Source organism: Colias croceus, chromosome 14, assembly GCF_905220415.1.
Source record: "Colias croceus chromosome 14, ilColCroc2.1".
Lineage (NCBI taxonomy): Eukaryota > Metazoa > Arthropoda > Insecta > Lepidoptera > Pieridae > Colias > Colias croceus.
In genome coordinates, this window is record NC_059550.1 from 9,726,786 (window position 1) to 9,744,511 (window position 17,726).

General features: G+C 36.1%; 1 protein-coding gene across 3 annotated transcripts in view; it reads right to left on the reverse strand.

The window, feature by feature from the left end:
• LOC123697143 (1-phosphatidylinositol 4,5-bisphosphate phosphodiesterase) overlaps window positions 1-17,726 on the reverse strand; it is a 74,173-nt gene that overhangs the window by 24,897 nt on the left and 31,550 nt on the right. For 2 of the 3 annotated variants that reach the window (XM_045643561.1, XM_045643563.1), the window contains exons 3-5: window positions 17,580-17,693; window positions 10,403-10,462; window positions 9,567-9,704 (exon numbers count right to left, since the gene is read on the reverse strand). In XM_045643561.1, the coding sequence (XP_045499517.1) occupies window positions 9,567-9,704; window positions 10,403-10,462; window positions 17,580-17,693 (312 nt within the window). Of the gene's footprint in view, window positions 1-2,186; window positions 2,267-9,566; window positions 9,705-10,402; window positions 10,463-17,579; window positions 17,694-17,726 lie in introns of all 3 variants that reach the window. The other variant, XM_045643562.1, reaches the window with a different exon arrangement.

The window sequence follows — 17,726 nt, forward strand, 5'->3', positions numbered from 1 at the left end:
CCAGCCGCATACAAAATCATCTAGCACGGATAGGACCAGATCTCGACGATGCCCAGTATGGTTTTAGGCGAGGACGTTCAACGGTTGATGCCATAGCTCGCCTGCGTGACATTTCGGAAGGATGCGTTTCCCAAGGTGGGGTAGCACTGGCAATATCCTTGGATATTTCCAATGCATTTAACACCCTTCCTTGGGACAAAATCTTAGATGGCTTGACCCGACACCGTGTGCCGGAGTATCTTCGCCGTGTCATCTCTTCGTATCTTCGAGAGCGTCAAATCATCTTCCCAAAACAAGACGGCTTGACGGGTAGGCATAGGGTTGCGCGCGGTGTTCCACAGGGTTCTGTTCTGGGGCCTCTTCTGTGGAACATCGGGTACAATCACGTGCTGCAAGGAGGGCTGCCGCAAGGAGTAAGCGCCATCTGCTACGCCGATGACACCCTAGTGGTGTCCACGGGCCGTGACTTTAGAGAGGCGCGACTCCGAGCCACGGCTGGAGTGGCACAGGTGGTTACCAGAATTAAAAACCTCGGCCTTAATGTAGCCCTCGACAAATCGGAGGCTATATGCTTTCACGGCCATCGTAGAGCACCACAAACAGAAGAAGCAATCGTGGTTAGTGGAGTGCCCATCCGAATCGGGTCCAGACTGAAATACCTCGGTCTGGTGCTCGATCCGCGATGGACATTCCAAGCGCACTTTTCGACACTGTCTGTAAAGCTCACCACCACGGCAGCGGCTCTTAGCCGTATCATACCGAACATTGGAGGACCAAGCGGGGCATGTCGTAAACTCTTTGCCGGTGTTGTGCGCTCACAGGCGCTGTACGGATGCCCTATATGGGCCGACAAGCTATTAACGCGCAACACGATTGTGCTAAGGCGGTCGCAGCGGGTTATAGCTATCAGGGTCGCAAGGGCGTATCGCACCGTATCTTACGATGCGGTTTGCGTCATAGCCGGTACTGCACCATGGCACCTCGAAGCGGCCGCCCTGGCGGAAGTCTACTGGCGCAGAGCGGAGGCAAGAGAGAGGGACGAAGAGCTGCCTACTGAAACGCTCGAAGGTTGGAAGCGAGAGGCTCGCGACGTGGTGTTCCACAAATGGCGCCAGGAACTCGATTCATCTTGCGTGGGGGCCTGGACTCTCAGCGCGCTTAGCCCTGTGCTCAGAGAGTGGGCAGAGAGAAGGTGGGGGTCACTCAGTTACCGGCTTGTGCAGGTCCTGTCGGGCCACGGATGCTTTGGCAGCTACCTGCACAGGATAGGTCGGGAACCGGCCCCCTCCTGCCATCACTGCGGCGATCAGCTGGACACAGCTCAACACACACTGGCCGAATGCCCGGCCTGGACGGTGGAGCGAGGGCCTCTTGAAGCCCTGCTGCGAGAGGAAGAGCTGACTCTACAGGGTCTCGCAAAAATAATGGTCAGTGGGGACACTCATTGGAAGTCGGTCGTGGCCTTTTGCGAGGCTGTGATGAAAGCAAAGGAGGTTGCAGAGAGGGCCCGGGAGAATGACCCATCGGCGGATCCTCTGCGCCAACGCAGACCCGGCAGACGCAGGCGCATTTATGCCCAGCATCAGCCCTAAAATACTTTTGGACGAACTAGCGCAGGGGGAGGTTTACGTAGAAACGAGCATATTGTAGCTATGCTCGCTGCAAGTAAACCGGCCCCCCCCTGCGACAGGAGGTGGATAGCCCGGCAATAGGGCGGCGTTATTCTATGATACCGACGTCTATTGCCAACTTATGGGCGCGGGCGAGTCGCCAAGTTGCGGCATTCATCACGTAGGCGGCGGGGGTATAAGGCCTGGCTGTTAACCCCTGCCGCCGAAGGTGATCGGTGGCCACCGTTGGGTTTTAGTGGGTATGGCTTTTCGCGAGTCCCACATACCCCCTCACGCAGGAAAACTGCAGAGGGGGATGCGTAAATGCATTTCCCAACGTTAAAAAAAAAAAAAAAAAAAAAAGGTGTGTAGACTATCCAGCATCACTCAAGAAAACTTCTTTCTTAAATTTGTGTTCCTACGTTACGTCTCCTTGAGTTTGATAAATCATTTTAAATATACACATATTAAACATTTATTTCTTTTGTTTATATAACTATTCGCTAATTATTTTTATATGGCAACACTGATCAACCCAAAGCGTCAGCAAAGCGACAGTTTTACGATCCAACTCACTGCTTCTTGAGACACGTCATGGGACACACGTTGTTAGCCTTCACGTTGTGAGTGATCCTTCTCAGACCCTCCAACCATACCTTCGAGAATTTTCTACGTTAGACCTTAATTATAGCATACCTACTACGGGTTTTTAGGTTGATTAGTCAAACGTATACTTTAGACTTTTAAGATTTTTCACACTACAGAAAAATAATCTTATTATCTCAAACAGTAGGACCAAAATACAGAAAGGACCGATCCTTCTTCGTTGCTGATATCTGGTGTCTCTGATAACTCATTTAGTACTTTTTAATTTTCATACATTTTTTTTCATACATTTATCATATTAACGGGAAGATAAGCCAAACAAAACATATCGAGAAGATGGGAAACCATTATGCTTTCGAATATTTTTTTCTATTTTCAATGCGTAACACAACAGTCAATAGGGTCTTAGACAGAGCAACGCTTGAGTATTCAACCATATTATACCAGTAGTAAAAATTATACTTCTATAGACACAAAGATTTAATATAACGAATTGACTATTAACATTAGTAACATTTTATATAGAGGATTAAATGGCCAGATGTAAGTACTAAATAATAGCTTAAGAACTCACTTTATCGGTGTGTCGTAAAAGGGTGTAGAATAAATTCAAAAGTTTGTAGGCGGAGCGAAGTGCGTTGAGTAATAAGTTGAAAGTTTTCATGTTTTAGTGAAACAATTCATAAAATAAGTATTCTTGGGCTTTTAACAGTTTAGTCATGTACTTTAGTATCAACTGAATATAGTGCTTTAAGGTAAGCGAAAGCTTATAGCTAGCTAGAAGTCTGGGGTCCTCTTTTTTGTATAATGTATTCTGGTTCAATAAATGAATTTTTTAAAGGGTAATTTTTTGTACAAATATATTTTCTTCTAGGCATGGTTATCAAAGAGCATTTGGACATTTGGAATTGAAGGAAAGGAAGAGGAGCAGGTGGGTCATCGAATGTTGTCAGTGGTCACCCATAAACACTTAGTAACACTGTTGTTGTTACAACTTTGTCGACCTTTTAAAGACATTAACAGAGATTTTTAGTACTTCAAACCTTAGTAATACAAATACCTAATACAATTTATCAAGTTATTATCCTATATATCCCTTCCCCCCGGACCTCTACGCGAAGTAGACGTGCTTAAATAATTAGTGCCAGTTTCTTTTTTAAATAATTCTTAAAAATAGTAATTCATAAAAATTCGAAGTAAAAAATAGGAGCGCATAAGTTTATAGAAGTTCTTTCTGTGCTAAGTGAACGATCTCCTGTTCGGCTGAACGCCTGGTACGTCGTCATTCCTACTTACCCAGCCCCGCCTCGTGCTCCGCCCATTTGTTACCTGCGCGTGCGCCGCCCTCAACGGTACTCAACCAATCGCATCCGCCCCGCTGGTTGACGGCACACCACTGGTGAGTGGAATCTACGAATAACTTACTGTGAATCCTGTGCGCCTGGTACTGGTGAACCTACTTACTTATCGGATCTTCTCGGATTGCTTGTTTTCGATTTATTTAAATTGTCGATAACATGCAACGTACACCGCCTAAAACACCAGAGGGCGCTTCGGCCACAACGTTTATTCCTCGATCTAAGCGACAGCGTCCTAGTAACTCTCCAATGCAGCATATAGATAAACAAGACGAAATGATGGCTATGATCGCGCAAGTTCTCTCCGAAATTTCTGAGATACGTAAAACTAACATAGAACTGAAAACCTCTCTGGAATTTGTATCCCGCCAATATGATGACTTATCCATTAAAATTAAAACCTTAGAAAATGAGCATAAGTCGGACCGACAATACATAAAATCACTAGAATCTAAAATAGAAGGTTTTCAACGTAACACACGCTTAACTTGCGTAGAGATACGAAATGTTCCAACAAATGAAAAGGAGAACAAATCTGACCTACTTCATATGGTGCAGTGTCTTAATACCAACATTCAGTGTAAAATAGATCCTTGTCAAATTCGTGATGTTTATCGGTCAAAAAGTAAATCTGAATCAAAGCCTATTATCCTCGAATTCACCACTGTACTTAACCGAGATAAATTTCTAATGTGTGCAAAACAATATAACAAGAACAATAGTAGTAACAGGATAAATTCTTCCCTTCTTGGATTATCGGGACCTAAAACGCAAGTATACATTTCTGAAAGTTTGATTCCGCAAACTAAAAGATTATTTATGAAATCCAAGGAAATAGCTAAGCAAAAAAACTTTAAATACTGTTGGACTTCCCATGGATATATCTACGTAAGAAAAAATGATGGTTGTCCCCTTGTTCGAATAAACACAGAAGAAGATTTACTTAAAATAAATAGCGATTGACTATATTTGGAGATAATACATTCATTAAGACTATTTCATAAACTTATTTTTGTAACGGAATCTACGTATATATACTGCAAATGTATTAGAATTATATCATTACTTCTCTTTAATCAATACAAAATGTTAAAATTTAAATTTTATGTAATATTTTGTGTCAATATTAATGTTTCTAAAATAATTTATTTGTATTTAATTGAATGTAACGAAATATTCATACAGCTAAATATTGTTTGCTTAAGTAAATATTTAGTCTATAAAATGTTAAATAATAACACTATTTACACACAAAACACATTACACTCATTAAAATTGTACACATTCACCAAAGTTTCATCAAACATTCAAACACAGAGGTGCGGTCTGCTTTCAATATTTTTCCCAATTAACAATTTTTTATTCCAAACAAGTTTTTACGTTAATATTACTACGGATACAGTATTGCCACATTTATTGCCATTTACTACGAGTGAGTTATGCCTTGTTAAAAATGCAGGTATACTACTTTATCAAAATTGCATCTATATCAATGATTTTGCGTCAAAAAAACTTCATAAAAAGAAAACCGTGTCTAACCAGCGCGATGAATACTTTCCATTTTAATAATAAATATGGCTAGTAATACAAATGAACTGAATCGAGATTTAGATAATCTTCTTGTCTCTAACGCAATGATATGTGACAGTGATAGGGTTTGTGATATTGTTAAAATGGAGACATGCAAACTGACCATCTTAACACAAAACATTCGAAGCATCTCTAAAAATCTACCACAATTTGAAATATTTTTAGAACAAATTAATTTAGATATAGACATTATCATACTTACGGAATGCTGGTTAAAACAACTTCCAAGTATACCATCACTATCTGGATATAATTCCTATGCCACTAAGTATTGCCCATCACAAAATGAAGGGGTTGTTATTTATCTGCGTACCACGTTAACTGGAGCCGCAGTTACCGAAAGCACGTTACATGACGCTAACAGTTTGGTTCGCTCGATCATGTCTTACTTAAATCTCACCTGCCTTGTAATACGGTAGTTATAAACTCCTCGGTTACAGATCACGCTGCTGTTTTGCTGTGGATGGAAAAACTAAAAATTAACAAAACCAAGTCTATAACTGTGACCAAGATAAATTATGATAATGTTTCCGATCAAATTAAATCTGAAAACTTTAATGACATCCTTCAGCTAACAGATGTAAATCTTGCTTCCGAAGCGTTCATAAGATATTTGCAAAATGTAATTCAAAGCAATGTGATATACAAAGTGATCTCCAGGAATTTTGTGCCAAGGAAACCATGGATTACACCGGGCCTTTTGCGTTGCATAAGAACTAGGGACAGAATGCATTTGAAGCTGAAGAAACAACCTGGTAATCAATCTCTGCAGATTATCTATTGTCGCTACAGAAATTTCTGTGGTAATATTTTAAAAAAAGTAAAGCATGCATATGAAAAAGCTGAATTGAGTAAATGTAAAAAGAACGACAAGCAAACTTGGAAACTGATAAAGGAATTTACAAATATGACATCATCGAAAACTGACAACTTAGAACTATTAAGGCATAATCAAACTATTGATGACATAAATAATTTTTTTGTTAACATAGGTAAGAATATGGCAGAAATTATTTCAAAGGAAGTAAACTCAAATGACCCAAATTATATTCATAGCTATCAAACACCCCGTGATTCCATGGGCCTAAGGAATACCGATACATATGAACTAAGCGATATAATAAATAACCTAAAAACTGAATGTGCTACAGGTTATGACAATATACCTGCTAAGATCTTTAAACTTTGTAAAGATTCTCTTTTGCCAGTACTTGTTCATATATATAATCTTTCCTTGCAATCTGGGGTATTTCCAGAATCATTTAAAATTGCCTTAATTCATCCGATTCATAAAGCTGGAGACTTAGATAAAATAAATAATTACCGCCCCATATCTGTCTTATCAACAATGTCCAAAATCTTAGAAAAAATTATACATTTTAGGCTTTCCACTTTTCTAAACAAAATTAATTTCTTTTCAAACAATCAATATGGTTTTCTTAGGGGTAAGTCTACAAATGATGCTGTGAAGAACTTAACTGGCCACATTACTGAACATCTTGATAGAAAGAAATCCTGTATCGGTATATTTTTGGACTTGGCTAAAGCCTTTGACACCGTATCCATACCGATACTCCTGATGAAACTGGAGAGAGCTGGTGTCAGAGGTTTACCACTACAACTATTAAAAAGTTACCTCACAGACAGGAAGCAAGTTGTCAAGATTGGAAACACTATTAGTTCTGAATGTACCATTATCTATGGAGTGCCCCAGGGTAGTGTACTAGGCCCAACACTATTTTTAGTGTATATTAACGATCTCTGCAACCTATCTCTGTCTAATGGTCACGTGGTCAGTTTCGCTGATGATACGGCTCTAGTTTTTTGTGGCAGTAATTGGATGAAGGCTAAGCAATCAGCTGAAGCTGGCTTATGTAAAGTTATGACATGGCTAAATGTAAACGTCCTAACATTAAACTTGGATAAAACCAAATTTATGACTTTTTCTTTATATAAGTCTACACAACCAAAGGACCTCACCATTACGGCACATACGTGTAACTCCCACGATAATAAAGCATGTAACTGCAGACAATTAATACGCACTGCCACCATTAAATATCTGGGTGTACACTTGGATAATCAGCTCAACTGGAAGCACCATATCCAACTACTGTCGTCTCGTATTAGAAAACTCATGGTTATATTTAAAAAGCTTCGCTCAATTGCTGACCATGATGTTTTGAAAAAAGTGTACTATGCAATATGTCAATCAGTGCTTTCTTACTGCATTCAATCGTGGGGTGGGACGACTAAAACACAAATGCTGAAAGTCGAAAGGGCACAAAGAGCAGTATTAAAAGTAATGTTGAGCAAACCTATATACTATCCCACTACAACACTTTATAATGAGTGCAAAGTTCTCTCCATTAGGAAGCTTTTCATACTAAACTGTCTTGTTGCTACTCATACGCAAGCGAACTGGAATGATCTGAAGACTGTAAAAAGGCGTAGGGACAGAGTTTTTAACTTACCGTTTGTACACACCGCAGCTGCAAAACGTTTTCACGGTTACTTGGGTCCTTTTCTCTACAACAAAATCAATAAAGTTTTAAACACTCGTAATTTAACATTACCTGATCTGAAGAATAAACTAACAAACTTGTTACTTACCTTAACTTACGCAGAGACTGAGGATCTTATGAAAGCTTAAAGCCTTACATTTTAGAATTACCGCATATCAAATTTATATACACATATTCGTACATACGCACCCTGACACACACACACACACACACACACACACACACACACACACACACACACACACACACACACACACACACAACACACACACACACAACACACACACACCGCCACGCTCACAATCTCATACTCATACATACATTGCATGCCTGATATTTTATTTAATACGTACCTTGTTTCTAATTCCGGCCTTTGTTTCTTTATGTTTTTTGTAATTTGTAATTTATAATATTTATTAATGTAGTTATTCATTTTTTGTGTAGTACTATACCGGCTATGTCTTATGTGGAAGGCGTCGGTCGCCTCTAGCACAGGTTTATACCTAGTTGAGGCGATCGTCGAGTTCAAGTTGTATTGTGTTATGTATTACTTAGTACTAAATAAACGATAAACGATAATTATATATCTGGGGTTGAAATAATTGGGAACAATTGAATAGTTAATGAACTTAATCAAATTAATGGAAACAATAAGAGTCGTGTTTAATCTATTTTCAATTAAATAATTCAATTTCAACTCAATTTAGATATCCAATATTATATTCCAATGAGTTATGAGCTTTTGTATGTAAAATATAGTCAAACAATCGTAATTAATAAATTATATTTACCTTAGAAGTATAATTTCCACCTCTTAAAGTTTTTAGGTAGGTACTTATAAATAAACTACAATTTGAAAAATGGTACCTCCATCAAAAAAGCATTGTGATTACTTCACTTAATCTTAATTAACCTAATAAGTAATACATACTTATACTTTTTTCTTTAATTTCTATAAGAAAATCGTCTACACTTTCGCTTGCTTGAACGAAATCGCTATAAAGTAATAAGCTGATCAATTGAACACGAAATATTATCTACACTAATATTATAAAGAGGAAAACTTTGTTTGTTTGTTTGATTGTAATGAATAGGCTCATAAACAACTGGACCGATTTAAAAATTCTTTCACCATTCGAAAGCTATTTAGCATTATCCACGAGTAATATAGGCTAGGTTTTATCCAGGAAATCCGAACTATACGGGTTTTTATTTGAAAACGCGGGCGATGCCGCAGGCGGAAGGCTAGTATAATATATATTCGAAAGCATGAAGGTAAAAATTCTACGAAAAGAATCTATTAAAGGTTTTTTTTAAATAATCAAATTCCTTCATAATCCCATATTATCTACAGTTTCTCTTCCCTATTTCCTAACAAAATCAACAAATGCTACAAAACTCGACGTAATCAAGTTGGCAATTCCATCTTTATCCCCTAAATTCGAGAGGATCAAAGTACGCTATTTAATTATGAATTCGAGGATCTAAATCCGTTTTATATTTTTCAAGATGGCGAATAGAATAGCTCATAATCTCGGCGATTAATTGAAGTATTATCTTTATTAACTAAGTTTGAAGTGTTTAACTTGATTGGTTTGGTGTAAATGTAAATTAAAATGTGCTTGGATTGGTGATAACATAATTACAGATTGATATTTTGCCTGTAGATGGGATAAACTTTTGTTATTTTACTAATAGACAAAAATTTTATACACTACGTTTTATTTTATTTTAAATCTTAGCGAATCCGAAGCGAAGCGAAAGCGTGATTTAAATCATCCCTATTAATAATAAAATAATTCTAACCTATATATTTTTTTTAATTTTTGAGGTTAGTAATCAAAACACTTTGTTCTACATAGAACTTTCTAGTTTACCTTAGCAGTGTTAGCGTCAGGACAGACAACGTGCTGATAGTTGATGTTTATATAATCTGTGCCACTGCATATCGTGAGTGACTTCTCTTCCAGTTGGTCGCCATGTTTCGTCACCAGCTTGTCGTTTAGTTTTGTATCCTGGAATAAACGGTTATTTGAAGTTAAAAAGGTATGATTTTTTTTTCTGTTTGTATAAAATTATGATTTTCTTTCAGATAAGTAGACCGCACTCATAACCTTTATATTTTTAGAAACTTATCTCAATAACATTTTTATTAGTCTTTTTTAAATTGAAACAGTACCTAACCTCTCCTTTTTGAAGACGGTAAAAAAATTGAAATGTACATCTAGGTACCTAGTTGACGAAGTTATTACAAACATCAGCTATACACTATGAATATTAATAAAGTGAGGGTAGTTTGGTCCTATATCGATTGGACTATAACGAGCCCCTAGAGTCGTATTACTACGAAGTTAATCTACAAAAAGTGTAATTTTCATTTCTTATTATTATAAATAACCATGATATAATGGTATTACATGTTATAGGGGTATATGTATTATTAGGGTCATTTACAAAATAATTTATTAAATGAAAATGTGCAATCACTACGAAAATAATATCTCATGTGACGGTATACAAGACAGACTAGTTTACCTGTTAAACATTATAATTACTTTCATACTTTAAGCTGGCTTTGCACTGCCAATGTCTAAATCCGCCACAGGCAGATTAGGAGTACCTACCTATTTACTTGTACACACTTATAGGTAACTACTACTGTAAATCCGATAACTACCAATCACTGGTAGAATTTAATTAAATAAAAGCCTACCTTTGGCACTCCCCCCGACCTCACATCGCTCACTTGACAAAGCTCTATGACGTCACCATCCTGAAACAAAATATCATTTTAATAAAGAAAAAAAAAATCATTTGTTTTATTACAATTGACGGTTAATAAATAAAATTCCATAACGCAAAGTAATAAAAAAATATTTATATCATTCAGTCCGTTAATTAAATGGAGCCGTTTAATAAAGGGCTAGCCTAGCATTGATCGAGGTAGATCGCTACGACATCATTACAATAAAACTTGAAATAGGGGATAATATTTTCCATTAGTAACAATTGCAACGTTATCATGATAGGCTCGAAAGATACATCTCTATTTTCTAAGAGCAAAGGCAACTAGTGTAAATCGAATTATTGTTTCAACTTTCAATAAACCAACACGTATAAAAAAACACCAAGAAAGAAATCCTCCAAAAGAAGGCATAACATCTACAAATCCTATGCCAGAAACATGCATAACTCGAATTACTAGTTATCCCCCATATTCGAATTTGCATATAAAGCAAAACCTCTGGCCTAATAAGTAAACAGACTCGCGAATTCTTAGCTAGAACACCTCTATCTCGATAAGTAAAGAGAAAGTATATACAGAGACAATCCAGGAACAAATCACAAAGCTAATTTCCGCCACGCTCAGCGCAGATTACACTGTTCCTGGAGAACTGGCGTCCTGTGAACGGTGAACTCAATATCCGATGCAGGATATTGGTTGAAATACGGGATATAGTATAAAAGATTGGTGGAAAAAATAAGGAGACTCATTAAAGATAGAACAACTGATTTCAAAATCGAATTGTAGATCGTTGTGTTTATATCGGTCGTTTCAAACCTTACTAATTTTGGTTGGTTGAATTATGGTATTTCAAATCTGTTCTATAGCCTATAGGGCTCATTGTCTTTGCAATTAAATAAAGTTCAATTATATTAGATCCATCTTAAATAGAATATAGCCTGTTGTCACTTTGCAGCAGTCCAACGTAACGAAATAAATATGCGAAAGACAAATTAAAATGCTAATATTCGGCGCCCAGTACAATCAGCCCCCCTAGCCAAGTGGCTTTCTGTTAGCGTAGCGTTCAATAGGACTACGAATGTATGAGATTGACGTAAGCTGTAGATAAGTCTAGTCGTAGTCTATTCTATTGAACGCTACGCTAATAGAAAGCCACTTGGCTAGGGGGGCAGGGACTTCTTTAATTCATCTAACCGCATCGCAAAGCTAAAGCATTCTTTGAGCATTAAATAAATAGCCAGACTTTAGTTTCAGTATCTTTGTTTTTACTCCCAATTTACTCATTCCTCATTAATCCAATACGCCAATTAAACATTTCCAACGTAAGCATTTAAAAGCGTCCATCAGAGACAAAGCAAATGAAACTCCAGCATTATCTCATTTCATCGCATCGTCTGTTGTTGGTTGACCTACATTCGATAGTTCTGCGTCTGTCAAACTGTCATGTGCAGAACGGGAGCCTTGAGCGAACAAATGCTATTGTCATTGTCATTGAATACAATCTTGTGTTCTTACTACGGATGTGAGAACATACTCGAAGGACCGTTCGTATCGTTTTCAGTTGTTAATTTTATTTTTGCTTTATTTTTTTATAGCTTTATATAAAAGAACTATCTGCAACTTTTAAAATAAATAATAAATTTATTTATTAATATTACATTGTGTAAAGTATTCAAAAATAATACCTTTTTAATTATATCTCTTAGACATTATGTAGCCAGATGCATACGCATATCTTTTTTATGCCTTTAATATTGAAAACGTGTAAGATACGACACCTCACGCCTCCGCAGTGTGAATGCAAAATACAGTTAGAAATCGCAACTATAAAAATACCGTCACACAATAAAGAAATTGCTTTCAATTCTGAAAGCATTGCATCCACATTTTTCTTTCAATCGTGCTCTGAATATAAATTCCTTAAATTATAAATTCACTTGTACAAAATACAGGTAAAATTTTGTACGTTAAAGCTTTTGTATTGGAGTGTCACAGAGTAGCACAGCTCTTCATAATTTTAACCTCGAAGTCAACGTTAAGAAGTTTAGCATTGGGCGTTGAGTGCACTCTACGTATTTGTTACACTGTGACCCCTAATTATGTGCTCTGACAATTATGTTTGAAGGAACGAGAGGGTCGATTATTCTCTTATATTTTCTCTCTTTGTTTTGAATTACGATTCTGAAGCTTTGATTAATTACGCAGTATTTAATGGAAGTGCTTTTTCTAAGCTTTTTCTGTGAGGGTGTGATTAATTAATAAATTTGTAGGAATAAGGATACTGGAATGTTAATTATTTGTTTGTTTTATTCGAGACAAATAAATATTTAAATCTTTTAATTACCTACCATTTATCACTACATAGTATAAAACAAAGTCGCTTTCTCTGTCCCTATGTCCCTTTGTATACTTAAATCTTTAAAACTACGCAATGGATTTGGATGCGGTTTTTTTAATAGATAGATTGATTCAAGAGGAAGGTTTTAGTATATAATTTATTAGGTTTTAGATAAAGCGGGCGAAGCCGCGGGCGGTAAGCTAGTTTTGAAAACAATAGAAATATACACCTGGACGATGTTCGCGATTTTATATTTACAACATATTTATAAACATAATATATGTACCTACTTGAACATTATGTTATGCCTTCAAGGAAATATAAGCTCCCTATAACAGGTTTTTTAATAATGGAGATTTCGGATTCTTAATCCTATTTGAAAAGGAGCTACAATTCTTATACATAATAACATCTAATATTACTTTCCATCAAAAGATCTTTTCCTTCATATATTCGTATATATCTTTTTGTACCAATAAAGAGTCAAAGAGGACTTTGTTGGATTTGATATTACGAGAGTCATTGACCTGACTTGATATTTACGTCAACTAAGATACAAGGGTACTAAGGACAATCCATACTAATATTATAAATGCGAAAGTAACTCTGTCTGTCTGTCTGTTACTCAATCACGGTTTAACTACTGAACCAATTTGCATGGAATTTGGTATAGAGATATTTTGATACCCGAGAAAGGACATAGGATAGGTTTTAGCCCGGAAATCCTACGGGAACGGGTTTTTCTTTGAAAACGCGGGCGAAGCCGCGGGCGGAAAGCTAGTACATGATAAAGTTATAGCTTTGGTATAAATGTTTATTGTGCTAGTAAACTTGGTACAGAGCAGTGGTGGCTCAGTGGTGAGACCTCGGACTTCGAACGATAAGTCCGGGGTTCGAGGCCAGGCGAGCGCGCAGGAAATAAATTGATTTTTCAATTTATCTGCGCATGTTGTAACATCACCACTGCTCGAACGGTGAAGGAAAACATCGTGAGGAAACCGACATGTCAAAGAATTAAAAAGTTCGACGAGATGTGTCATCCGCCAACACGCACTTGGCCAGCGTGGTGGATTATGGCCTGTACCCTCATAGGAGGCCCGTGTCCCAGCAGTGGGAACGTATATGGGCTGATGATGATGATGAAACTTGGTATATTGTCTATCACATATACCAAGTCTACTAGCATTTGATGTAAATTTTTTGGATATTGCTCGTTTTATTTTTAAAAAGTTATTATTTTTATTTTACTCATTAGGTAAAGGGCTTTCGATATGAGTATAAAGTTTTTTGATATCTGCAATAGTTACGGAATAATCGCCTGTGCACACTTAACATTTACACCCTGTATAGATGTAACATAAATTGAAAATGTTGACATTTTAGTAATAAAAAATTTAACTACAGTAAGTTACTGCAAATTGAAAACAACTGTTGATGAGGCTTGAATAAACAAAGTCCTATAAACAATTTACATAAAGGTACAAAAAAAGACGGATCAAAGTAAAGAAAGTTTCCTTAATTCCAAGGGTTGGTTAATGACTCGTTATCAACAATACTGTCGAGGGCTGTTGCGACCCCTGGGACGCAATTTGCACTATAAATGGGGTATGCTTATTTAGTTTTCAGCTCGAATGGCCTTTTTATGGAGGCGATAAAATTGTGACTGAGCACCTGTAAATAGAGATGACATGTTTGGACGAATTGGTTGAGACTGTACACGATAATATAGTACAGTTGCAGTGCAAGTTTTTTAATTAGCAAGCGACCAGTGTCGAGATTTGTTTAGGGAAATAATTGCTAGTTAAAATTACTGCGCCATGAAAGGATTAAGGAGGACAAACGAACATTAATCTTTTGGATCAATAACCAGCTATATTTAATACAAATACAAATGCCTGAACATTTAGGTATGCTTTCTTCATGTTTGTGCCTTGTATGTTTTGCAGTTGGCTTGTCTCGATCTACCGCCCTGGCCGTAATTCGGTAACAAGAACCATTATATTTTACGATGCTTTTGCATTGTGACTAATAGTATAATAAAATAACACTAAACCTATAACATTTATGATAATTGTTAAATGCTTCAAACGCACAAAAGTAATAAATCCATCGCAATAAAATGTATAAAAACGAGAATGATAAAGTATAGAAAAGTAAAACTATCGAACGGAAAAATCCATAGTAAACATACAATTACGAACCGCGAACTATAAAAACAATATACATTAATCGAATAGCAATACGATAAAATACAATAATTATATGTATAAACATTACAAATCGCTTGAACAATACAATACAAAGAGAAGTTAATCGGAATTAAACGCATGACCCGAAGACGAAATAAAACCCGTACAGAATTAGACGTAATGGCCCATTCGATTTATGCTTCTCTTTAATCCATCGAGTTCATTGTAGATTTATATGATACTAGCTAATGTTTCTGTGTTTGGTTTCAATACTTGTTTGCGTTCTTCTTGATAATTTTTTCTTTAAATTTTAATGTAGGAAAAATATGATTTCTTTTTGGGATTATTAAATTAACTAACTGTATAGCGGATGGTAGTGCCATTACCATCAAAAAGTACTACACTTTTCTCTGTAATAACAAGATTTTTCTTTGATTTTAAGATGTTCTTACAAGATGCAAAGATTTCTTGAAACATCGCTCATTATTTTCATGTACCCAGTAAGTGTTCAATGCACCTTATTATGTACTTTTCTAATTATATGTTTGTTAATCATAAACATTTAGCCTTCCGTGATAAATATAAATAAACAAAGTAGTCTATCAGGAATGAAAACATAACCTTTAACTGTCTAAGCTCAAATTCCCGAGGGAAAGTCAAAAAGAACTATCAAGACGCTTTGATGTCTTGTCAAGTGTATCTTTGAGTGGAGGTAAATCACGCGTGTTTACTCCAAGGTGTAGAAATAATTCAATTAATCTTGAACACGGTATTTACTCTGTTAACGTTAAAGATAATTGTTAAATATTTTATAGATACTTTCAAAATATTCTTAAAAAATGGGACAAGTTTATTGCGCATCCTGCCAATTACTTCATTAAGGAGTGAAGAAAAAGACATACCTACTAATTTTACTTTACAATAAATATTCCTGGTGAAAATTAAGACGATCTTTTACCTTTTAATTTGAACTCCTGAAATAACCTACCTTATAAATACAAGTTCGTGAGTAGCCTAAAAAGGGTTTAGTTCCGAACTATGGTTCCGAAGCAAACGATTTATCTTGTCTGTATACAGCTTTATTTTAATGATAGATCTGTCATGATCTCGGAGATCGCTTCGCCTTCACAGAACTCTGAAGAATGCTAATAAAGTTTTCAATATTTTGAAAAGTCCGTGCAATGTTTTATGATTTTCTATTAAGAGATATTTTAAATAAGACTTACATACCAAGATAAGTTATTCATAACTCTGTGAACATTGATTATAAATTTTTGTGTAAGTTATTATAAAAAAAGAGTAAAATAATACTATGGGTGGTACGACATATTACTTATCTTGACTATTCCGTGGGTCACGTCCTCATAAAGGTTTGAGAAACACAGCCCAAAGGCCTAACCTAATTGTCACCGCTAAAACGCATTAGCACTACGGAAAGTAGCGCAAAGTCCCTAGCTTATCCAATAAATAAATTAGCCTTGCGACTGGCCATTCGCAAATTATCCCTGAATAAGGTTAAGGCCGTGTACGCGGTCCGTGCGCTGTTTGGCTCAAATATGTGATTTTTCAAACCAGATTGTCCATCAACCACTTATCTTACAAACATATGAATTACTAATAATTTTAGGAAATTTTATTGTCTATATAGTTAGTTAAGAGTTTTTTTCAATTAATACAGTATTTGTGAATACCATCAAGATAACTGAGCCGATGATTACTTGATTTCGCTTTTAGTGTCAATTTCGAAGCTAAAAATATCTGAAATCGCTGACAGATCTAACACACAATTTTTTTTAACTAACTGCAAAAATCCTTATTAAAATAGTTAGTTAAAAGATTTTTTTATTTTGGACTCCTAACTTACGAAATTACAATCCGAACAATGTGAATTTTTTTAGAAATTATAGTCAACAAAATGATTATTTTCACCAAGATATTTGACTTAGTTTAATATTATTTTTACATATTGCAATAAAAGAACGTCTTACTTATAAGATAAAATTTAAAAAATCAACTAAGGTACCTCTATTATTTTTCTACAATTTTTTTTAAAGTACTATAAAACACTGCGCGCGACCCGATTAAAATCAGTCGGCAGCGAGCCTTTCCAGAGAGAGGACATGTTGCTCGGCGCTCTCCTGTGGACTTATGCTGTTCATAGTAAAAGGATAGCGCAAGCCGCGATCTATCGTAATAGATCGCGGAGATTTTGACTTGCGTTAAATTGAATAAGCCCTCTTAAGGCGTCAAATCCGTCAAATCAAATTGAAATTAACATAGAGCTGGAAATTGGGTTCGCGACGAACATGCATACGTAACTAGTTTTCGCCGGTAACTCTGACCGCCATTTTGAATTTATGATTTTTCGTTCATTAGCCGTTTTTACGGCAGTGTTGTAGCGCTGCGCTGTGTGAAATATTATTTACGAAGAGATAAAAGCGAATTTCAAGTTTTAAGAGATTTATCTAAAAATTACTTAGATCAGTAATATGAGATTCAAAAACATTATAAAAAAGTTATTTATGTAAGTACTAATTAAAAAAAAAATAACTGTTATTTTGAGAAAATTGATTGAAGCAACAAAATTGAAGTAAACTTAAGTAACAAAATAACTTACCTTCCCCTCACTCTTCCAATATATAAAGAAGCCATATTCATCGACCTTGAACAGGCAGTCCTTCTCAAGTTCAGTATTATCTTTCTCTTCCGTCCATCGGTCGAAAACAGCGCCCTGCAAATTGTTCTGATATTAATAGATATAAAA